The 25505-nt window shown below is 37.5% G+C and overlaps 1 protein-coding gene across 12 annotated transcripts in view; it reads left to right on the forward strand.

Annotated features, from left to right (window-relative positions):
* Window positions 1-25505, forward strand: part of dock4 (dedicator of cytokinesis 4) — a 329858-nt gene that overhangs the window by 220064 nt on the left and 84289 nt on the right. For 8 of the 12 annotated variants that reach the window (XR_010006703.1, XR_010006702.1, XM_062982447.1 and 5 more), the window contains 7 exons: window positions 84-254; window positions 1012-1204; window positions 4779-4906; window positions 7697-7825; window positions 8908-9042; window positions 14929-15027; window positions 24590-24684. Coding sequence is in view for 10 of the 12 variants with exons in the window: in XM_062982447.1 (XP_062838517.1) it covers window positions 84-254; window positions 1012-1204; window positions 4779-4906; window positions 7697-7825; window positions 8908-9042; window positions 14929-15027; window positions 24590-24684 (950 nt within the window). In the remaining 2 variants the exon portion in view is untranslated. The remainder of the gene's footprint in view (window positions 1-83; window positions 255-1011; window positions 1205-4778; window positions 4907-7696; window positions 7826-8907; window positions 9043-14928; window positions 15028-24589; window positions 24685-25505) is intronic. The other 4 variants (XM_062982450.1, XM_062982451.1, XM_062982453.1 and 1 more) reach the window with 1 other exon arrangement.

Raw genomic sequence — 25505 nt, forward strand, 5'->3', positions numbered from 1 at the left:
AGCATTCTGGGTGGTCTGGAAAAAATAGTTTGCTTTAAAAAGTAATAGTGACATTTGTTGTATGTATGTTTTGACATTCATAGGCACAAGAATATATATTTAAGTATATAGTCCAGTCTCGGAAGCTGTTCTCGCTTGCTACTGGTGGACAAAATGAAGAGGAATTCTGCTGTTGTATCCAAGAGCTGCTAATGTCTGTGCGATTCTTCCTTTCCCAAGAAACCAAAGGGACTAGTGCTTTATCTCAGGCCCAAGTAAGTTTTTTCAGGTTGTTGCCTTATCATGCTGCTGCTACTATGCCGACATTACATATATGTGTGTGTGTTTTTTTAAATATAAACATAGATTTGCTTCTAATATGATAAATCAATACTGCTGGTTTGCTTTTAGCTATAATGACACAATTTACTGTCATCTTGTTCCATCAATTTGCTGATGGCAGAAGATGGATTAGACGTCTGGCAGTAATCAAGCACTGTCAAGCTTTTGGCCGGGCTTACAGAGCTATGGGTTCATTTTGTTCCTCAGTGTTTTCCAAGAATATTGCCAGTCTTCCACCCTATTATACTTCTATTAACATTAAAAAAAGTCTGCAGTCTCCATCGTTCCTCTTAACCATTATCATTTTGTATTTCTGTTCCTTTTCAAAACTAGCTAATTAGCAATAATGGAATTTAGAACCATTTACATTAAAAAGAAAAGAGGAGAAGAGAGAAATCTCCAAAGTTGGGTTATTCTGATAAATGAAACTAAGAACAATGTGTTGTCGAAAGCTTTCATGGCCGGAATCATGGGTTGCTGTGAGTTTTCCAGGCTGTATGGCCATGGTTCAGAAGCATTTTCTCCTGAGCTTCTGGAACATGGCCATACAGCCCGGAAAACTCATAACAACCCAAACTAAGAACATTTAAGGATATAGTCCCATTCTCCATCCCCTGAATATTTGTGTCCCATATCCTTGCCCTTTTGAAGTTCATAACACATTATTTCTCCTCCTTCTTGCTTTCTTAGGTGGTCTTTCTGAATTCCTTCCCAGCTGTATACTCAGAGTTATTGAAGCTTTTTGATGTGAGAGAGGTGGCAAATTTGGTGCGTGATACCCTAGGAAGCTTGCCAACAATCACAAATTCAGATGAATCCCTTCAAGCTGTGAAACTCCAGTGCATTGGAAAGACAGTTGAGAGCGAACTGTACACCAATCCAGGTAGGAAGGGCAAATACTCTTTAGCTAAAACAGCATGAAGAAAGGAGATCTACCAGCTCCTTTAGACGTTATACACCTAAAGAGCTTAATTTCTTACTACCACTGTCCAGCTTTCACAACTATACATAGAATTTGGAAATACACTGGCATAGCCAATCCTGACTTGGGTATTCAATGATATATTTTAACAATTCAGTATGTTGTCTAGTTCATTCATAGCTGCCGTTCCAATTCCTAGTTATCTTCTCATTCCTTGACTGCAGTCTCCATTCTGATTAATATCTGAGCCAAAGTATAAGAAATCTTTCACTGTCTCAATTGCCTTATTGTCTATTTTAGTCATATACATAATCTGTAGTCATTATTTTGCTTTCTTACCATTCAGCAATTTGATTAAAATGTTCTCTCTAGGAATCTTTAGGTCCTTCTGTATGATTCCATAACCAGCTTCTGCTGCAAGTTGACCATATAGGACTCCAATTCCTAGATTGGATTTCCTTTGAGTTAAAAAAACAGCATTTCCCCCACTTTTGTGGGGGCCTGTGTCCCTAACCTCAGTGAATGTGAAGGACTCTCAGTTCCATGGACAACATTCTGTTTGTTTCACATTGTTCAAGAAAACACTGTTACATTTCTTTCTTTCTTTCTTTGCAGGGGGGGGGGGAGGGGGGATTTATCATAGTTGTTCCCAACCCCAAAGAGGTTGTCAAGGTTTTTTGTAGGGTTACCGGAAAACGTTGAACTATGAAAATTTAAAAAAGTGAAAACAAAAAAAATCACACATCATGTCCTGTACAGAGATTTGTTTGTGTATATTATACTTTGCCTCTATTAAATGGGGTCATGACTCAAAAAAGTTTGGAAACTGCTGATCAGTCTGATCTGTTATTCTCCCTCTCCCTTTTAAAAGTTTACGTTCCATTAGCCCCAACTGGAAAAAATGCCTTTCTCATTTCTTCCTGCCCTGGCCTTATAAAAACTTAAAGGAAGCACTTTGTCTAAAATGTTATGGTCTGGAAAAATAAAGCATGATATCCTGAGGTAAAGCTGATACTCATTGTGATGTGAAATGTAATTAAACTCCCCTGTCTCAGAGGGTGAAAAGGAACACTTCTGAATATTATAACATGCTTTGCTATTGAATATAGAAAAATAGCATGGCAAGGGAAGGATTCGTAGGCTGAGAAAATAGATTGCTTCAAACTTCTAAGACAAAAGAAGCTTTCTGTGACAAATAACTTTCTGTTCCGAAGCTAGGTTTACCTGCTAATCACTTTTGTATAGCACTGAGGGGGTTTCATGTTTTGTGATACAAAAGCAGAGACATGTAGTGTTGCTGGGGGTGGCATTTAATGCCACCCCCAGCACTAAGCTGAGTTTGTATGGTTGTACAGCGTTTCATGGTACCTGCTTGAGTCTTCATTACTTTAGTCTGGATATAGTATTCCCTACATCCTTTGGGGGATTCTGAAAAAGTTTTATGCTAAAGTGACTAATACTAAGTCTCATGGTGTTTCTAAGATGCTGAAATCACATCCACAAAATGTTTTCTTCGTCCACTGTTATTCTACTTTAATTGCCATGTCTTCATTCTATGAAATTCTGGGATTTGTAGGCTGCTGAGTCTCTAGAGCAGAAGTTCCCAAACTGTGTCCTGCAAAACCCTAAGGTTCCTCAAAAATATCAGAGGGGTTCCATAAAAAATCTTAAAGATTTTTTAATAAAATCTTTTTGAATCATCCATGCCAGAATATGAAGATTTTAGTGAGACTCAGTGTACTTCCAATTTAAAAATGAAATTTGAATCTGTGCCACTGAATGACTTTTAAGTATGACTGATAGATGTATAGCTGTCACTAACCCAAAAGGCTATCTGATCAATGCTCCTCTTCACATCCACCTATAGATCCTATAGATGGAAATCAGGCTTTTCCTATTTTCCAAAGTGGGGGAGTCTTCTGAAGGGTTCCATGATCAGGAAATTTTGGGAACCAATGTTCTAGAGCTCTATGGCTGAGAAATCTATATGCTCTTTCCTAAACTGCCAATTCCAAGAATCCATAAGATGGATTTATGGCAGTTAAAGTGGGATCATGGCACTACAATTCTGTAGTCTTAATGGACCCAGAGAAGAAGTGGCAATGTGTGGTCTTACTGATGTTATGAAAGTGTAACTCACATTCAGCTCTAACCAGTGGTAGCAAGCACCTAGAAGTCACATGTCCCCCATCTTTCAGCCTATCAATTTTTGTTCTCTATATGCTTATAGAAAAAACTTTACTGAACAAGTAGGCCTAACTCGTAGAATTTTATCAGAGGTGTGGAAAGTGTTGACTTCATTTTGCAACCATTACATTTTAAGTTTTTAAAAGTGGAATAACTGCCTTTTGGATGCTAGCAGAAAGAATTCTCCATCTGGAAGCTCCCCCCCCCCCAAAAAAAAAGCCACACTCTTCCTAATCCATTCTATAGTAAAGAACTATTTTGCAACTGGTGTTACAAGATGCAAAATTGTTCTTTCCCCTAGGATCATGTGGCATGGCTTTCAGGAGGAGATATGAAGATCTTGCTGATGCAGATTAGACCAATTGTAGTTCAGCTTGTCACCTAAAGAATGGTTGATTTCAGCTGACAAGTGAGAAGTTAGTTTCATAAATGGTGATTTTGAAGTCACCTCGTTTCCATTTCCCGTTGTTACCGTCTTCCATATTTTATCTAGTTTTGGGCATTTCTAGTTCAGGTTGCTCAGAAACATAAGTAAATGCTACCAAATTCCAGAGGTGTGGAGTAAATGGAGAATGTGTGAATTCATGAGAAGCCTACCGTATCTGGTAGGGTTTGGTTGGTTTTTGTCAACTAATTCCTTATGTGAAAATTAATATGGATGCAGTTCTCTGCTGGACTGGTCTGATATCTTGTTGCCTTTGCCACCTTATCAAATTGCACCTCCCATTCAGGAGTAGCCAATTGCAGAGGGAGAGAGTGACATTTTCTCCTCTAAGCCTGCCTATCTGTTCTGACACATTTTGGAGCATCAAATGAGTTATAACGTTGCTTCTGACTTCCATTTTTGCTGTGCGTTTGTTGTTTTTTTTGGAGAGACTAGGAAAAACACCCTGGGGAAAGACACTACTGCATTTGCAGGTGATTTGTAATAAAGGTCTGCATGCTTTTGGGGGGCTTTAAGGGGTACATGTACCATATTAGCTATATTTTGTCTGATCCATCCTAAACTAAGGTACATAACACAACACTTAAAGGTAGATATTGAGAATATATTTCAGTGTATGAGCCAGAGACGCCTACCAGTATCTTCACTTCTCTTCTGCCATTAAAAACACTCTTAATAACAAAGTAAACAACTAGTAATTTGCTGCCCTGTCATGATACCTGAAATATATTTGACATGGCTGCTTCAGTCTGCCTAATGATAGAACTGGCTCTGAACGGTCTTTGAAGTGTTCTTCACTATAAAAGGACAATGTGATTAAATTGTTCTGTTAATTACTTTAAATGACTGGAGAAAAAAATCTCATAGAAGAAGAGTGTTCATATTGTTCTTTTGTGTTTACAGAGTCCAGATATATCCTGCTGCCTGTAGTTTTACATCACCTCTACGTGCATCTGCAAGAGCAGAAGGACCTGATCATGTGCGCACGCATCCTTAGCAACATATTTTGCTTCATAAAGAAAAATAGTTCTGTAAGTAGAAGCTTAATAATATGTCTGGAAAGCAAGTGAAGTGATGTATCTACTGAGGGGAAGGCAAAATGAGAATATTACGCCCCCAATAATAAAATCTCCCCCTCTTCAAAATTTTCAACCAGTCCCCAAATTTTTAGAATTACAGTAATTTAACACTTCTAAAATCCTTTAGAAATACAGTTTAGGCATTCAAAAAAAAAAAAAAAAGAACCGGCAAGATTACCAAAGGAATGCAAACACAGCAAATATGACATTTCTAGGTGTAAATGATTTTCAATGTTTCATTTTCTATAATGCCAAAAATGCATCTCTGGTAACACCTATGCACACTGTTTGCTAGTTTTCAGTGCCTCATTCTATGTTGTGCTAGAAAATTGAAGATTGAAGTATAATGTCATTTGTGGGATCCTTATTTTGACCTCCCTATTTACAGTGTATTTCCATTCTGTTTAAAGAATTTGGAATTGTTACTTTTAAAGTAGCACTCCCCAAATCCGTCAGGCAGCATAAAGAGTGCTGTGGAATGCTGAGAGTTGTCATCCTCCCCCCACTCAATATTTTCTTCAAGTGTTGTATCTTCCAACTACTATATTTCTTTATTTCTATTTGGTTAAGATCTCACAAGTGTTTAAAACCTGTTATTTTTTCATGCATTCTGAATATCCCACACAGAAAAAGGAACATATAAGATGTTAAAAGAAGAGAAATAATTATGTGCAGTTTTTATTTTGACAAATGATGGACAAGTTCCCTGCTATTAAAATCACAAATAATATGTGCTTATTTTTTATGACCCAATGAAAATTATTTGAATTGGTCAGATGTGAGGTCTTTAGCAAGAGATGCATTTCCAGAAAAAATTGAGAGGTGCAGAGAGTTCTTGAACTGCTACAGGTTGAGTTGGTTTGTTCCTGCAGTTTCACTTGCTATCATAGATTTAAAACGAATTTTGGAGTTCACCTTCTGCAGATTCTGCAGTAAATGATGTAAGTACAAAATCCCAGAGACTTTTGCTGTGACCTTTGCTTAAGTTCTTCGAGAGAAGTAGAACTTATGTCTCTTAAGCCAGTCTGGTGTTCATGTACAAATGGCTTTATAGTTAGGAAGTTAGTTTCTTCCAACATTGGCCAAGGACTTCATTAGACAGATGGGGAGAAAGAGGGGGATAGAAGTGAACCATCTTAACCTATTCCCTACCATCTTTCCCCATCCTAAGGCCAGCCATCCCACGTTTTTTCCCCATCTTTTACCTACTTTTCCCCACTTTCTCAGGCTTGGAGTCGGGTAATACCCAACTCTTGAAGGAGAACCTTTGGCTCTGTTTCCATGTGCTGCAGAAAAGGAGCCCCATGGAGACTCACCAGAAGTGACCTTACATCATGTGATGGCATCCGTGGAACTTCCATGGGGCTCAGTTTCCCCAGCGCATGGAAACCGCACCAGAAGTCGGTCTGATGAGGTCTTAAAATGCTTATACAGTAGAGTCTCACTTATCCAAGCTAAACGGGCCAGCAGAAGCTTGGATAAGCGAATATCTTGGATAATAAGGAGGGATTAAGGAAAAGCCTATTAAACATCAAATTACATTATGATTTTACAAATTAAGCACCAAACCTTCATGTTATACAACAAATTTGACAGAAAAAGTAGTTCAATACGCAGTAATGTTGTGTTGTAATTACTGTATTTACGAATTTAGCACCAAAATATCACGATATATTGAAAACATTGACTGCAAAAGTGGCTTGGATTATCCAGAGGCTTGGATAAGTGAGGCTTGGATAAGTGAGACTCTACTGTACTTATACCCATTAGTTATATCCCTACCTTTTACAGCCAGAGAAAACAACTCTCTTACTCCTTCTGCTCTTGAGTAGTTTGAAGACTGCTAATTTGGCCTCCATTAATCTTTCCCCTTTTCTTTTTATAACCTATTCTGCTCCTGTTGCTTAGTTCATTTTACCTGTTTCTAAGGACCAAGTAAACCTGTAGGTTACTCATACTTTTCAGAAAGTGTTTAAATATGCCATTGCTTTCGAAGAAAAAGCCGTTATGCAGGGCCTCAGTGAAGAACATGTTCCTTGTGTTCTTGTCCTCCCACCCTTCTTGGCTGAAATTCTATTTCCTGGCTGACACTTGAAGGTGATCTTTATGAGAAAGTGCATTCCAAATCTGTGGAGTGAATGTTTTAATGTTCCACTTTGTAGCTGAATTTCTTAAAAATAAAAATGTGTGGTTTAAAAATGCCATTTTAAATGCCCTTCCCTGTTAAAAGTATGCAGAAATTAGAATTCCCCCTACCTATATTTGAATTTGCTTTCAGATAGCAGTGATCATTCTGTGTAAAACTGAAAAAAAGAACAACATATCAGATATTCTCAGATAAGTTATTCCTAAAAGTCTTGGCTGCTAGATGATGATGATGATGATGATGATGATGATGATGATAAATTACTTCAGCATCCAACACAGAAATCCGTGGTACATGTCAAATAGAAAATTGGGCTTGTTCCTAGAAATACTTAGTAGCATTGGATTCAAGATACAGCTATTTGGGAAGAGAGCAAAATGGGAACTGCTCTCCCCCCATAATAATTGTATCCATGAAATTCTAGCCTTAAATGCAGTTTAGGCATACCAAGAAAAAGGCAAGCAAAGTCACCACGGGAATGCAAACACAATAAATGATTATCTAGAAGTTTATGATGATAAATGTTTGGGGAATAAAGGATAATTTCAATTCTTCTTCGGGGAAGCAATGCCTTCATTTTTGCCCCCTCCATATAGCTACACCCCTGTGGATGTGAAGGAGACAGAACTTGTAGAAACCAGTCTGAAAATGGAGAAGCCTCACATCATGGGGCATTCCCTTTCGCACGCTTTAACAATCCACAAAGAGGAAGAAAAGAGAAATTAGTGAGTGCAAGGCAGCATATACGTGCTTGCAAAATATAAGCTGTCTGTCAATGGCTTTCCGGCTAGCTCTCATAAATGAAGATCAGCTTTTTCTCATTTTGTATAGACCTAAATGTTCCTCTGGCTTTGCTACTGTGTTGTGTGTCCATGCACAGTCTTATCTTTGTATTCGTCGTGAACTTTAATTGCATTTTGCCTCTGAAACCTATCTCAGAAAATAGCACCTTATATTAAGTTTTTGAGAACCCCAGCTCTTAGAATTCTTCCAGCTAATGCATTCTGGGAATCATAACTACAGTGGTGATTTTCTGAAGCTCTAGCATTCCTCAGATATTCTAAGTAAGTGCAATGAACATATGAAAAGCATCTTGTGGAAACTACCTGCTTCAGAGATATTTTCCTTAGGACAGCTGCATCTGCAGGATTCTCCTGCAGATGTACGAGTATATGTTGGGATGGAGCCTGTCCTATCCTGTGCATGAATGCATTGGTTGAAATCTATTTCCTAGTCTCAACTAGTCTCCCCTATGAATCAATTGCTAAACATGAAGTCAACATTTGTTGATTCAATGGATTTTCTATAGTTAGGACAACGAGTTGGATTTAAATAATTGCATCCACACTAAAGTCCTCAAAAGGGATTTCATTGTGGGTAATTATGTCAAACATCTGCCTGTTTGGTTCTCTTTCCTATTTTTCTTAAACACCAGGTAGTTAATTCAGAATGGGACAATCATCAAGGTCTGGAGAATGGCTCTGCAGCTTTTTTGTTAGAGTATATTTCAGTAGTTAGTAAATCCATCATGCAGTGTTTCTCAAAATGTGCTCCTCCAGGTGTTTTGAACTTCAGCTCCCAGAAATCCCAACCAACTAACCAGTTGTTAGGATTTGAGTGATCTGAAGTCCAAAACATTTGGAAGAGCACAGTTTGGGAAACTTTGCCATAATGAAATGTTTAACATGTTCCTGAAATAAGACAAGAAATTCAGTTGGTTATAATTGGGTTGATGTAAACCTTATTTTGTTTCTTTTTAATACCAACATGAACACCCCCTTTCTTCCTCCTATTCAATAAATCAAAGGAAAAGTCAATTTTGGAAGAAATAGATGTCATAGTCAATAGTTTGCTAGATGTGCTGCTGAGGACCATCCTGGAGATCACGAGCCGCCCTCAACCAGCAGGGACTGCGACAAGGCTACAGTTTCAGGATGTTACAGTAAGTGTTCAGAAAAAAACTGCTTCTTGCACATGAGTACATAAAAAGTAGAGAACTTCTTTTGTTTCAAAGTATGTGTGTGAGCTTACTCTAATGCATAAATGGAGCAGCGTCCATGTGAATTTGGTCTTCCTGTTGTATTTCAACATCACAACTCACTAGTTCTAAGCACAGCAGTGAGGATGCTGACTAGAGTCCCATATCAAAACCACACAATGCTGACCTTGAGTTAGCAGAAATGGCCAAAATGTGAGTTTAAATTCAGCATTTTTAAAGAAAGGATTAGAATTCATTTATGAACTTTTTGAAGAATAAGAAATCTAACAATGTAATAAACCTGCTATGGTTACTACCATACATAATCATGTATAAGTTGACCTAGTGTCTAAGTCAAAGGAAGGTTTTGGGTCAAACTGATGGATTTTAATATATTTTTTTGCTGATTTTTTCCCTTAATGCATATTACTTCGATCGTGAATTAGATTGTGATAAACTATTTTTTTTAACCCACAGAACACTGATCTTGAAGGAATTGTACTGGCTACTAATTTGATCTGATTGTAAACTGCTGATGATGGTGTTCAAAGCTCTAAATGACTTAGGATGCCCATATTTGAAGTAACATCTCTTTCTCTCTCTGCCTCCCAGGGGCATGCTATGGGCTCCTTTTGTCTCACTTATCAGTGAGAGAAGCCTTCTCAATTATGCACTGTTTGTGGAAGGCTCTTCCTTTGGAGACCTAATTGGCTCCAACATTGACTTCATTCCAGCATCAAGTTAAAGCATAGCTCTTTACAAACGCCTATTTCTCTTAACTTGTTTTAATATTTTTACGAATGTAAATTGTTTTGTTCTAAAATATTTAAATAGTTACATTGCTTATTTCTACAGTGCTGTGAGGTGCCATAATATACAATCAGACAGAAATATTTAAATATTTAGTTGATGTAGCCACATATATTAAAAAAGGCAGACATGAATTTGCATGAAATGGACATGTTGAGTCTTAGTTTACCAATGGCCTCATTCTAAGTGTTCTGAATTCCAGTAATAAAAGCAGGTTCTCTACATTGTATGTTGCACTCTGCTTCACCCTCTTAAGAGCTAGATCATAGCTGGATCTAAGCAAGGATTAATTAGTTCCACTTTCTTTGATTTAGGTGGCTAATATCATCAGAACAGCCACATCACACAGACATTTCTTTGAACCAGGTTACTGAAAGCCCCCAGCCAGCCTGGAACATTTTTCAGCAAAAACCTGTTTCCAAAAAACATATGGTTAGACTAAAAATGTCTTTGAAAGTCACTAGTTCAAAGCATTCTGTCAGACCGGGCTTCTAGAACAAAAAGAGCCTGCTGAGCTTCAGTGAATGCTTATGTAGTGAGGTGGGAAACAGAAGGCAAATCCATTAACCTAATGCTTAACCTTTTCCAAAGGAAAATTCCTCTTCCTCTTCATTGTCTGGCTTTTAAGAATTCTTATGGCTGTTTTTAACTGTAGTTAGCACCAAACAGAGATCCCCCTAACTAGATTTTCCTCTAAGGAACTAGTAATCACTTACCAAAACTGGTACAAATTGACTTTGCAATGAGATATATTCAATATTCATTTAAACCATTAAAATTGTGAATATAAAAAACTGCTGGATCACAGTACACATTAAAAAAAAACAAGGATGATTCTCCAAATGTGATTGGACTGGTTCTTCCATTATATCTCACGTTTAATTGTGATGGATCAGACCTGTGAGAAGTGCAGGCTATCAGTCTGTAAGGCCAACCCAGTTTATATCTCTCTTGTTTTGCTGTAAAGGGAAAAAATGTGGTAGAAACATTCTAACAGGGAAATAAATAGCTAAAAGGATCTAGCTAGTTTAACATCATGTTATTCATTACTAGTCCACAAGATGTACTGGTGGTTGTCATGTGAGTGAGATGGTGAAATAATTCTAGCTTTGGTCGGAAATTTAAAGACACTATCCAAGTTAATGAAAATTTTTTGGAAACATCATTCAGCAACCTAGATCAGTCCATGTTCAGGCTGTCTGGGAACTGGAGACCCTGACTGATTGATGAGCCAGGTCTCACCTCTGCTCACCCTTCAGACCACTCTGCAAACGGCGAAAGTGGCACCAACAAAGCACAACAACTTCATTGATTATATCTGCTGAATCTCAGCGGCACTGAAAGCTTTATTTACATTAATATTTACAGTGCTAAATTCCAGAGCTGTCAGGACACATCTTGCATCCACAAGATCAAATATGGAACTTTTTCATCTCAGAGTCCGTTCACTATACACCAAAGCACCTCCTCTGCATTCCACAACCTGTGATATATCTTCTTGTCACATAGCACAAACAGAAGTCTTTGCCCTTCCAGCAGTCAATCAGGGCTCGGCTGCAATTAACCTCTTGACTGCTGGAATGCTTGCCAAAACGAAATGCATACATTTCCACAGCAACAATAGATTATACATTTCACCCCATATCACAAAAACACTAACACAGGCTAACACAGGAGTAGATTCACTATTCCCCTTACATCAGTGGTTCTCAACCTGTGGGTCCCCAGGCATTTTGGTCTACAACTCCAAGAAATACCAGCCAGTTTACCAGCTGTTAGGATTTCTGGGAGTTGAAGGCCAAAACATCTAGGGACCCACAGATTGAGAACCACTGCCTTACATGGAAGTCACCAGTTACCACTGGTTTGAATGTCTTTTACCTAGAAAATATGAAAGTAGTAGATATTCCTCATCTTCTGTTGCCATGATTTGGTAGTGAATATGAATTCCAATGCACATGATCCAATCTCAAGACTATGAGTTCTTGATACAAACATGAAATTCTTTAATTTCCTATGCATTTATATCTGTGCATGCATACATGCAGGTATATGTGTGCTGTACTGAAAAGGAGCATTGGATGTAATTTCAGTCACTACCATTTTTTTAAAATTCCCCTCAATTGTTTCCTACACCAGGCAGAAGAAATATGTGGGATCTCTCTCCATGAGGAAGGAAAGCCATTTGGGCAGGGCAATTTTCAGTGAACAAATAATCAAGTGGGGGGGAGTTAAACAGCCCCCCTCCTGCCTTGCTGTTCCTCTGTTGAATTTGGTCTAGTGGCTCTCACAACTAATGGTCTTTCCTATTTTTTTTTATAGAGAAACTGTTGGGAGACTGTTCATGCATCTCCCACATTATGTGTCCCAATAGTTTTTCCCAAGGTATAAATAGCATAATATGTCCTCCTTCATTCCGTTGTACGTTGTAGTTAATGAGAGTTAGAAGGTTGCAATCTCATTTCTTTGAGAACAGCGTGAAAACCGTGTAAGTGAAATAATGTCAGGTTGTGCTCTCTGCTTTTGTCGAAAATAGTAGGGACTTTACACAGTGGGAGGCACATAAGAATTTTAAAAGAGCAAGTGACCTATTTTTGTTCATTCAACAAAGGTTTTGAGGGATACATTTAGCACATTCATTCCCTGATTTGCAGACGTATTAGTTCTGCCCTAGCGTCACTGAGTCCTTTTTAAAAGAAATCTTTTCATAAAAATATGAAAAATGAATATATCTAAAATTCTCTAAATTAGAGGTCAACATTTAATAGATAACACTAGCCAGCACACATTTTTCTACCTGAAATATTAGCCCTGTTTCTGGGTATATTTGACCTGCTGGTTCCAAAAATGGCTCCAGTTTCTCCCTATAAGCTGTATTTTTTGAGATACATCTACCAGCTACCATCTGTTCACCCATTAAAAAAAAACATGATAACCATATCTAAGAAACTATAACTGATGAGATCTATCCAATGCAATCTTCTGAATCAGAGCCCCAAATAACCCCAGGAACAGGCCTAAAAACCAAGATACTTTTTTGGAGTGGGGCTGAGTAATCTAATAAAACACCTTAATTTTCACTCCTTACTACCAGAAAAAAAATTGACAGAATTCATGCATACACTACATTAAGACATTAATTAATTATGTCTTAATGTAGTGTATGCATTAATTAATGAACGTACTTTAAGAGCATACAGAGTCTGGCTCTGAGAAGATGTCCTTCTACGATTTCCTACTTTATTATATTTAAGTTATGAAAACTTGCTAAATTCTACAATGCATTTTTCCTGTTGTTGGAACGTTAGTTAATTTAGTTTCATTTAATAGATTCCATGTGGAAGTGCTGAAATATGGCTTGTGGAATTAAGTATAGCCTTACATTGAATAAGTTTCATTTTAATGGGTTTGCCTTTGCCCATGTCTTTGCTTTTAACAAAGCTCTATGTTCATTTATAATACAGAAGAATAGTCTCTCGGGGTCCTTGCACAATATCTAGCAAACCATTGTGCAGGGAAGTTTCAAATCCCACATCAAAATACTTAATTTTTAAGTGACTCATTGCACAGCATAAGGCAATTATATACTCCTATGTAGCAAGTTCACGCAGTACTGTGTTTGCTTATGGCAACATACTGAGCCAAATGCTCTCGAGTTATTTGTGAAGAAAGATACCACCCAGTTTGAGTGTAGGTGGCAGGTTCTATCCCCATGTGTTGTCAGGGACCCATTCAATTCGATCAGAATGGGAAAAAAAATAAGTACATTTCCATGATACGTAGGTGGACTTATAATGAAACATCAGATTTAACTTTCTATCTCGGAAACAAAGGTGGTCTAGCTATGGGTACAAGACTAAGGAAAGGGGTGTTTCTATCATCACAGTATTCAAGTCTAATGCTGCGCACAGCCTTAATGAAACATATACAGTGTTCTCTCACTACTTTGCCGTTCACTTTTTGCGGATTCGGTGTTTCACGGTTTTTCAATAAACTCTAAAAGACTATTATAAATTATAAAAAATTACAATTTACAGTCTAAGGAAGGGAGGAAGGAGAAGCCAAAGGGAAAGAAAAGGAGCCCAGGTGGCAACGGGAGGAGACGGAGGCGATTTATCAACATACGATGGGTTGATAAAGACTTAAAATAGTGTATAACTACTAAAATAATGTATAAATATTGATATTAATATAGCTTCCCTACTTCGCGGATTTTCACTTATTGCGGGTGGTCCTGGAACCTAACCCCCGCAATAAATGAGGGAACACTGTAGCTTAATACTGAGCCTGTTTTCTCAGAAGCAAATCCCATTCTTTCCAATGGGACTTTCAGATTGCAACCTAAGACGTTCTATAAATGTTCTCACACCACTTCTGCTGTTATATCAGCATGACAACCAAAAGGCACAGTTACCTCCCTTCTTATAAGGTTGCATTTATTTTGGTGGAATTCAAATACAACTGATGTCCATTTGCATTTCGTATAAGTTGCATGTTGATTTTCAAGCTGAAAGATGGTCTTTCATGAGTGAAATCCAAATAGGTTATAGTTATAGACATAGTCAAGTTTATTTAAACTGACTTTATTTTAAAAAGAGCCCTTTTTTTCTTCCATATGGCAAGAGGTTTGCTTCAACTTCCGCATTAGTATTGACATATGTGTCATGCTAACATTGTTTTAAAAGGCAAGGATGAGATCAGAACACAGGGAGATATTTGCTCAGCTGGGAAATTGTGCTTAGGGTTGCGACATGGAAATTCTTTTGAAGTTAAAAGCCCAAATAAATTCCTTTTTAATAACATACTCCTATGTATGTTTGCTTGGTAGAACCATTGTGTTCATTTGTTCCAGCCAGGAAGTGAATGAAGGATTTGATACTGAGGGTTTTCCCTTAAACTCTGGGAAAATACTATCTTATAACTAAAAACCAAATATGTATGGTTAAAAGTAATTATTTTCAGGAGGTCCTTCTGCCATTTGTCATTCATTTCAGATGCAATATTTGCCCTTTTTTAAAAGAAAAAATCTGTTTCTTTTAGGGAGAATTTGTTTCGTGTCTATTGTCATTATTACGACAAATGACAGACAGGCATTATCAGCAACTTCTGGACAGATTCAAGACAAAGGATGAGCTAAGAGTAAGTATTAAGGCATATGTATTGCCTCTAGTAAATATTTCCTGCTACTGCTTCCTTTCTTGGTCATGTTTGTACGATCTCACCTAAACCATCACTGAATTAAATATCCAAGGTATGGTTTTCAAAAAGTGAAAGGAATTAATTTACTCTTAGGGGGACCTGGCACACTTTAAATACAGATCCCGCAAAGTTAATGGAAAATCTCAAACCTGCAGTGCATGCTTTCTCATCCATGTGGCACTATTAGTATGATGCATTGAACTGTATGCTGGTCTTGGCTGTGTAAGATGCAGAAACAAATCTCCACTTTGCCAGTGATCTCACCAGGATAAAGCAATAAAAATTCAAAACAATGTCTGTGCTATATTGGAAATGGCTGTAGAAATGATAAACAATAGTTCACAGATTCATGCAAGTAGACGGCCAAGTGATAACATTAGAACTCAGAGAACTCAGAGAAATGGTAAGTACAGCACAATACTCTAGAGGGGAGTAAAGAGGCAATAATAGCAGTCTTTTTGTGAAAAAAGATCCATGATGACAAAGTTACCATTTTACTCAATATGTCCCAAACATTGTTTTGAGGGAATTTAGATAGTTTTTAAATATTTTAATGTATTAAAAAAAATCAAGAGTTAACTTAAAGGCATTATATGAGTAACACACCATTAATACACCACTTTCTTGAGTTATGAGTAATGGTGACTAATGATTTTTTTAAAACGCAGCAAGAAATGAATATCTTTTAAATTACAGTAGAGTATCACTTATCCAACATAAACGGGCCGGCAGAACGTTGGATAAGCGAATATGTTGGATAATAACGAGGGATTAAGGAAAAGCCTATTAAACATCAAATTACATTATGATTTTACAAATTAAGCACCAAAACATCATATTTTACAACAAATTTGACAGAAAAAGCAGTTCAATACACAGCAATGTTATGTAGTAATTACTGTATTTACGAATTTAGCACCAATGTATTGAAAAGATTGACTACAAAAACATTGACTACTAAAAGGCCAACTGTGTTGGATAATCCAGAACATTGGATAAGCGAATGTTGGATAAGTGAGACTCTACTGTAATTCCAATAACCATTTTGAGCTTTGGCAATAATGTATTTGGTATTATTCCCCTCCCCCATGAAAAAAAAAGAAAACCCATGTTATTTTCACAGAATTTTGTGCCTTGGACTACAACTCTGGAGACCAGGGTCAAATCTCCACTCCGCCATGAAACTCACTGGGTGATCTTGGACAAGTCACATTTTCTCAGAGGATGGCAATAGCAAACTTCTTTGGAAAAGATCTTTCCAAGAAGGTGCTGTGATCAATTCACCTTAGGTTTGCCATAGAAACTATTTGAACAACAACGATAGTAGGGAACAGGTGTTGAAACAATGTAGCATTGCTATTTCTATGGTATTTCCCATCTCATAGAAGACTGCAAGCCCATTTTAATGACAAAGTTCAACACACACATCAAATTCTCCAGAGCAGTGGTTCTCAACCTGTGGGTCCCCAGATGTTTTTTGCCTTCAACTTCCAGAAATCCTAACAGCTGGTAAACTGACTGGGATTTCTCAGAGTTGTAGGCCAAAAACACCTGGGGACCCCAGGTTGAGAACCACTGCTCCAGAGTATAATTACATCTACAGCAGAGGTCCCCAAACTAAGGCCCGGGGACCACATGCGGCCCATTGAAGCCATTTATCTGGCCCCCGCCTCCTCCCTTGCCCGGTGCACGCCTTCCAGAGCTTTGCTTGTTTATAATGGTATTTTAATTATTATTTAATAATTAATTAATTAATTATCAAGGGATGCTTTGCTAGAGCTTGTGGTGCACAAAGGCAGAAGGGGGGTGGACTAAGTGGCCCAAGGGGTCTCTTCCAATCCTCATTATTATTATTACAGTAGAATCTCACTTATCCAAGCTAAACGGGTCGGCAGAAGCTTGTATAAGCGAATATCTTGGATAACAAGGAGGGATTAAGGAAAAGCCTATTAAACATCAAATTAGGTTATGATTTTACAAATTAAGCACCAAAATTTCATGTTATACAACAAATTTGACAGAAAAAGTAGTGTAATACGCAGTAATGTTATGTTGTAATTACTGTATTTACGAATTTAGCACCAAAATATCACGATATATTGAAAACATTGACGATAAAAATGGCTTGGATTATCCAGAGGCTTGGATAAGCGAGGCTTGGATAAGTGAGACTCTACTGTATTATTATTGACACAAAGACACAGTATAACACAGCAAACGAGATATATATGCTGGATTTCATATCACAAATCACAAGTTCCCAAGCGTTTAGGGCTGTGTGATGCATTATTATTATTATCATTATTAACAACATTGAGGCTGGGTGGCCATCTGTCAGGAGTGCTTTGCTTGTGCTTTTGGTGCACAAAGGTAGAAGAGGGTTGGACTCAGTGGCCTAAGGAGTATCTTCCAACCCTCTTTATTATTTTTATTATGATTATGATTAACATTGAGGCTGTATTTGTTCCCGTTTGGCTTTTTTTAACTTCAAAATAAGAGACATGCAGTGTACATAGGAATTTGTTTATAGTTTTTTTTTCAACTATAATCCAGCCCTACAACAGTCGGAGGAACCGTGAACTGGCCCCCTGTTTAAAAAGTTTGGGGACCCCTGATCTACAGTGTTATTAATACTACATAGTATTATTATATACATTAGGGTGACTAAAATGATAAAGGGTCTGGAGAATAATCGGCTTAAAGAACTGGGCATTGTTAGCCTGCAGAAGAGAAGGCTGAGAGGAGACATGATGGCCATGTATAAATATGAAAGGGGAAATCATAGGAGGAAGGAGCAAGCTTGTTTTCTGCTGGAGACTAGGACCCAGAACAACAGCTTCAAACTACAGAAAAGGAAATGCCATCTGAACATTAGGAAGAACTTCCTCACTGTGAGAGCTGTTCAGCAGTGGAACTCTCCGCCTCAGAGTGTGGTGGAGGCTCCTTTTTTGGAGGCTTTTAAGCAGAGGCTGGATGGCCATCTGTCAGGGGTGCTTTTAATTTGATTTTCCTTCTTCTTGGCAGTGGGTTGGACTTGATGGCCCATGAGGTCCCATGAGTAGATATTATCTTTGGAACTTGAAGCATAACTGCTACAGACTTTGCTTCACCAGACAGAGTCATTTCATTATATCCATTATGATATCATGATTTATTACAAGTTACAATAATATTGGATTTATGCCATCAAGACTCAGTCCAGCAAAGTTTCCTCCCCTGCTTTGTTTCTTGAAGCAGAGACATTGATGTTCACACAACAGATGCATCACTTACTCTATTTCAGTCTCTCAGTTCCATTATTACAGAAGCTAGTTCTGAGAATGTATTTATTTGGAAAGAAAGCAAGTTACATTATAGCTGGAGGTGGTTGTTGTTATTGTTGTTATCATTTATTATATTTATTTATACCCCATTTTCTCTCCACAAAGGAGACTCAAAGGTTCCTTCCCGTCATCGGCCCAAGCCTGAAATTTTGGGCTTTGTAGATGTAACATATAGATCAATTTTTGTCTAAGGATATTGAATTCATCTCAGCTACTTCTCAAAGCAGCGATAGACTCCTCCATCTTTCAATATTTTCAAGAATAGTGCATCATAAACTATCCGACATGTGAGACTGGCTTATTATTATTTCTCTAATCCACCAGCAACTGGTATTCTATTTGTGCCCATTAACTACAGTTGTTTCTTTATTTCCTGGAAACCCATCAGGGACTGGTACTTTGCATAGCAATGTTTTAGAATACATTTTCACAAATACTGCAATGCAGATGCTTCTATATGTTTCACTATAATGGCTGATATGCTAGTAACAACATCATTTGTAGTATAGATCTTGTTGATATACAAGGAATGTGTTAGGCTCAATAACATGGTAACTGGGGAGATGTTGGAGATACTTTATGAATCTCTTTATTAACTTTTCCTACATGTTGATTATATTATGTAATGAGTTATATTGCATGTAATTGTATGCATATATAATACTATATACATTGATTATATAGTATTTTGGGGTTTAGCTACTATGAACCCATTTAAGGATTATCACATAATAGGGTAATTGAAAAGTTTTCCTAAACCTTTTTCTCTTGGCTTTGCCCTCCTTCTCCCATCCCCATCTCCCCATTTTGTTTTTACCAGTCCCTCTTCATTTTCCTCCTTATATTTTGAATTATTTAATTACAGTGAGATGGATTCAGAGAAGAATGATATTGTTAGATACTTGCCATTGATTATTTTGAAATCCTTGGGTTCAGCATGCAAAACATGGAGCAATGGGTTAAACCCTTGTGCTGGCTGAACTGCTGACCTGAAGGTTGGGTTGCTGACCTGAAAGTTGCTGGTTCAAATCTGTGAGACCGGGTGTGCTCCTGTCTGTCAGCTCTAGCTTGCGGGAACATGAGAGAAGCCTCCCAGCTAACACATCCTGGTCCCCTGGGCAACGTCTCTGTAGACGGTCAATTCTTTCACACCAGAAGCGACTTGCAGTAAGTTCTTAAGTCGCTTCTGACACAATAAAAAAGCATGCAAAACCCATGCTCTGCCACTGAACTTTGCAGAATGCATTTTTGATTGGGGATGGGGAGGAAAAAAGTATACATTGATTCAATTGTGTAGAAACTCTCAAAACTTTAAGGTTATGAATTTTCCACTCTGGATTCATTGCCTGATCTTTGTAGCTATCCATTTATTGCTGTACTTGGGGTCTACATCCTTTAGCTGAAATAAATCACTCCTTATAAGCCTTTTACAAAGGAGGCATTTGAAGAATGACTGAAGTGCCTGTGTTGGTTGGGCTGGAAAGGAAAAAAGGAAGAGACAAATCAAATTGAAGAAGTTGTAGGATGAGATCCCCTGCTTTGGGAAAACCTCCCCAACTTGATAATTGCCATGCACCTTAGACTTCTACCTCATTCAGCCAATGATCTCACGATAGACCTTGTAGTGATCCCAAATTACAGAAAAGCACCTATGTGTACTGATGGTGTAGTGTTTTGAGCAGGTAGAGATCCCTCACTTGGCCATGAAAACCCACTGGATAACTTTGGGCAAGCCACACTAACTTAGCCTAACAGCAAGGCAACAAGACAAATCTTGGTAATAAGCACACAGAAGACTGGACGATTTGGAAGGTGATAAACAGACTGCTCTCTGGCACCATGAGATGTTGACCCAACATTAAGAAATGAAGCCACAAAGTGGAGTCCACAACATGCGAGTGTGGAGAAGAGCAAACCACAGATCACAATTACAATGCAGTCTGAGCCCTGCCACATGCACAATGGAGGACCTTCTCATAGCAACACCAGAGGCACTCCAAGTAGCCAGCTACTGGTCAAAGGACATTTAGTATAATGCCAAGTATTTAACTTCGTCTGTGTTTACAAATACATTAGAAACTGTACCCTTGGTTCGCTTCTGGCATGATAGATAGATAAATAAATAAATAAATAAAATAAGCTCACCTTGTGGTCACCATAAATCAGAAATAACTTGAAGGCACATGACAACAACAACAAAATATATTCTCATGTCAGCAGTGACAACCTCCATATTATTCTCTGTAAATCCCAAGGTTTGGTTCAAAATGAATTGTTTGATCAGCAATGATAACTGATAATTGATGATAACCAAAACAAATTTAAACTAGTTTTTATGCTTCTAGTTTCTAATACTTAACACTGGTGAATTAATTTTCAAACCTAACGTTCTAAACTTTGTCTTCCCCAAGGCACCTTTTACCCTAACCTCTACCCCAGTGTTTCTCAACCTGGGGTCCCCAGATGTTTTTTGGCCTTCAATTCCCAGAAATCCTAACAGCTAGTAAACTGGATGGGATTTCTGGGGGTTGTAGGCCAAAAACATCTGGGGACCCCATGTTGAGAACCACTGCTTTACCCTGTCTTCAGCACACCTCTTGAAACAGCAAATTATTTGGATCGTTTATGTAACTTGAAAAATACAGATTTTCAAAAGGTCTTTTGTTCAACCAGCATTCTCTGTACAATGAGATAATTGTATGTACAGGGAAGCCCAAATGAGTGACAACATAGAAAAATGAAGAGAGAGGAGGAGAGGGAGTGGGAGGAAGAGATGGATGGGGCAGGTTTTTTAAAAGTTCATAGTTAGGTTGAAATCATAGAAGACAGAATAGCCTTCATGATTAAAACAACATAGGGCTTCCTTAAGATTATATTTAGCATTCTCCCGATACTGATCAGTTAAATCAGTATTGATCATAGAGATTGGTTGCGATGAACTCCATCTTTACCTTGAAAATTCTTTTAAAGGTATTGTTGCATAACCTATTGAAAAATAACTGCACCCAGTTTCTGGGCACATATCCTTTTGGCAAAAGTGAATCTCCATGAATATGTGGAGATTACCTTTTGAAAACCACTAGTCAAGAAAAGCATGACCTTGTTAGAAGTCAACTCTTTATACAAGTGATATTCACAGGCATTCATGTAATGGCACACAGGTAACTCAGCTGTTAAACTGAAGAACCATGTTTTTAAACTGCCAAGGATAAAGACATGCCACTACAAAAATATATTTGATTAGCAGAGGATGGTTGTTTCTTTGCAGTTGTAATTGCCCAAAACATATACACCCCTTTAAAACCTTTTAGTTTAAAGTATGCTGTCAGAAATAAAAAACAAAGTCTTTGAAAAATAACATATCTTGTTTACTCAAAAACATCTTGTATTATGATATCATACAAGCACATTTCTTATTGAAGTTCAGTTACAGATAGGATATAGCTTCTATGAGTACACAGGGTATCATTCTTAATCAATGGTCCATATTCTTTAAGTATAGTTGTACTCATTGAAGTCCATAATCATACTGTATCCATTGAAGTATACTTATCTATTCAATTCCAAACAGCAACCTGCTTTCATTAAAGACCAAACACATGCTGAATGGAGCCCTGGTGGCAAAGTGCATTAAAGCACTGAGCTGCAGACCGAAAGGTCCCAGGTTCAAGCCCCGGGAGCGGTGGGAGCGGCTGCTGTTAGCTCCAGCTTCTGCCAACCTAGCAGTTCGAAAACATGCCAATGAGTAGATCAATAGGTACCCCTCCGGCGGGAAGGTAACGGCGCTCCATGCTGTCATGCTGGCCACATGAGCTTGGAGGTGTCTACGGACAGCGCCGGCTCTTCGGCTTAGAAATGGAGATGAGCACCACACCCCAGAGTCAGACATGACTGGACTTAATGTCAGGGGAAAACCTTTACCTTACTTACATGCTGAATACAAAATGGAGTCTGGAGTCTAAACGTGCTCAGTACAATCACATGTCTATAACCCCTCCCACACCAAAGAAATACAAACTGGCAAATCAACAAACACATAGAATAAAGGTTAGCAAATATATACATTAACAAATAATTAGTGAAAGGCTTGGGAGGTTGCTGTTTCCAAACGTATGCTCAATTTTATGAGATTTTTTCCCCTAATACTTCTTTTCTCTTAAAATTTCAGAGTTCACTAACTCCATTTTAAACATGTAATAGGCACATAAAGAGAAATTGCATTTCCAGGGATCCAAAATTGGAAGCAGAGCCACAGGAATCCTTCAGTGTGATTAAGGAACATGGATGAAAATTAATCAAGCTCTGTCTGGACGAAAAGAATGAGCAAATATTGCCCCCTATTGTTTACTACAGAAACCCTTCTCAAAGCAAAGCACACTTAGTTAAATTTTAGATTGTGATTAAAATCTGGTTCAATCGCCAGATTTTGACTCCAATGTTAAGATTTACATGTAATAACTTAGTATTAACTATTAAATTATAGTATTTTCTTTGTCCATGCCAAGCTAGTCAAAATATTAAAAACACTTTCCTTTCTTCTCTAGGCTTGATGAAAATTTCACCAATGAAAATTGTGTTAGTGATTTCCTTCCAATGCAAACAGCTATTTCTAAGGGTTTGAATGATTATCACATAGCCTTAGCAACTGACATTTGCAATTTTTAAAAGCATGTATGACTTTGGTTAAATTATTCTAGCAGAAGTTTATTCTCAGCCCTTATATTTAACAGCAAATACAATGTACCATACTTCAGACTGTGTAGATGAAGTCTAGATTTATTCTTGCACCTGACCTGGCTCTGTAGTACTTTGGTTGTCTGCATTGATTGGACTCTTGTCCTCGGTTTGTGTTCATGTTACTCCAGCTGTGTGCTACCATTTCCTTACTTTAGCCAGACCTTGAAAAGATTCAAGACTTTTGTTTTCTTGTAAGTAAATGCGGCCTTGTCTTACCTTGTCTTTGTTTAATGGACCACAAGACCATCACTTTTGCTTTGTGTATATTTATCTCTGCTTAGAGTGAACTCCCTGTAGTTGGTGAGACTGTTTAAGCACTACCATTGGCAAAGGGTCCAGTAGGCTACACAGCATTTCTCCTTAACTGCAAAGAATGGAAAATAAAGAATGATGAAAACAGCTGTTGAAAATTCATGAATCTATTGAGATGGACAAGTATACTAAGTTGATGAAGGGAAATATTTGTACAACTACAAGCAAGATTTGACTTACTAATTTACTACTTATAATAATGAGGGGGGCTTTGTTTATTGTGGGTTTTTAGAAATTAGTTTAATATTGTAGTAGGCTTTTGCAGACAGAATCACTGGGGTGGTTTTGTATATTTTAATACGTATTTTATGGAAATACGTTTTAATATGGGTATTCTACAGAGTGTTTTTAAATGATTATGTGCTTTAGCAATGTTGTAAGCCGCCTCGAGCTATGAGAAGAGGTGGATAAAATAATAATAATAATAATAATTATTATTATTATTACTACTTATGGTTATGGGGAACCTTTACTGGAAGCCAGTAAAGGTTATCCCCAATGAGAAGGTCAGTAATGGTGGGAAAGGTTCAACCAAAGTTTATTCATTTGCCAGTCTTCCTCTGAAGCACTAAGCAACAAGGAGAATGATGGGCCTATTTTGCAGCTTACAGTTTTGGAGAAATGATGCTGTGGTTGAAGATCCCCCTCCCCCATATACTGCTTATGTTTGGCTTCTCCACAATATGCTGCAATGTGCTGGAGTTTTTTGGTAGCCAGATCCAGTAGAAATTAATCTCACAGCCTAAAACCTATTTTAAGCATGTCTGTTTATACAACTTAATTAGTTTAAAAATAAAGGTGTTTGTCAGGATAAAGATCCACCTATGCAATACCCTCCAAAGTGTGAAAAATTCTGATGTGTTGTATAAAGATAGGCTCGATTGAATGTCATTTAGTTTGTATCATATGATTTTAATGGGTTTCTTGACAACATGCTCAACTTTCTATGTCTCGCTTAAAAAGACATTATTCTGTTGCGTTTTCTTGCAAAGCTAAACCAATGAAGTTTTTTAAAGAAGCAATTAGACAATCTGATTTCCTTTTTCATTGCAAGTGTTATGGTTTTGTTGCCAATAAAATGTGTTGCCTTTTCCCTCTTGTTTAAGATATGTTATTTTTCTTTGTCCTAGGATTTCTTGTTACAGATATTTACTGTCTTTCGGATATTAATACGGCCAGAAATGTTCCCAAAAGATTGGACAGTGATGCGTTTAGTTGCTAACAAGTAAGACTGTTTGAATATAATTACTATTATAATCATAGAATAAATGTTGATATACTGTATATACTCGAAGATAAGCCGAGTTTTTCAGCCCTTATTTATAAGCTGAAAAAGCCTCCCCCGGCTTATAATCGGGTCAAGGTCAAGCCGGCAGCGGAGCCTGAAGGCTGTTGCTTGCAATATATTATATATTTATCTCTCATCTTACCCTCCCTTATCAGTGTTTTCTTTTCCAAAGCCTCCCTCGCTCTTAACCAAGGAAATATTTTGAAAAGGGAATGAAGCCCTTGCAAGTCAGGAAGAATATATATATACCCATTAATCTTATAGAAGCATTTTTCCCTGAAATATTTGTTAATCTCTGCTACAGATATATAGGCATTTCCCCTGCAAGCCTTTGCAATCCCTATGTACCTTTATATTTGTATCTATCTATATACATAAATTTTATATATGAATTTCCCCCTCATATGTTTGCAAGTCTTTGCAAATCCTATAAACATATAGATATCTAGAGATTTCCATGTACCTGTATATCTGTATCTGTGTGTATACATTATTTTATATATGAATTTTCGCCTCATATGTGTCGCACCTCAGGCTAAGTTCACCTTGCTAGGATACCCAGTCAACACACAATAGTCTTTTAAAGTCTTTATTAAAGCAAAGCAATATAGATGAAGCAAGCAATCAATGATAATTCCAAGTTATAAAGGAAATGTCCAAAAGTAGCAGGGAATCAATAATGCATAAATGTCCAACAGTTCAAAAGGCAAGGTCCATTGATTCAAAGGCAAAATAATAGTAAGAATCCATGAGGCACC

Source organism: Anolis carolinensis, chromosome 5, assembly GCF_035594765.1.
Source record: "Anolis carolinensis isolate JA03-04 chromosome 5, rAnoCar3.1.pri, whole genome shotgun sequence".
Classification (NCBI taxonomy): domain Eukaryota; kingdom Metazoa; phylum Chordata; class Lepidosauria; order Squamata; family Dactyloidae; genus Anolis; species Anolis carolinensis.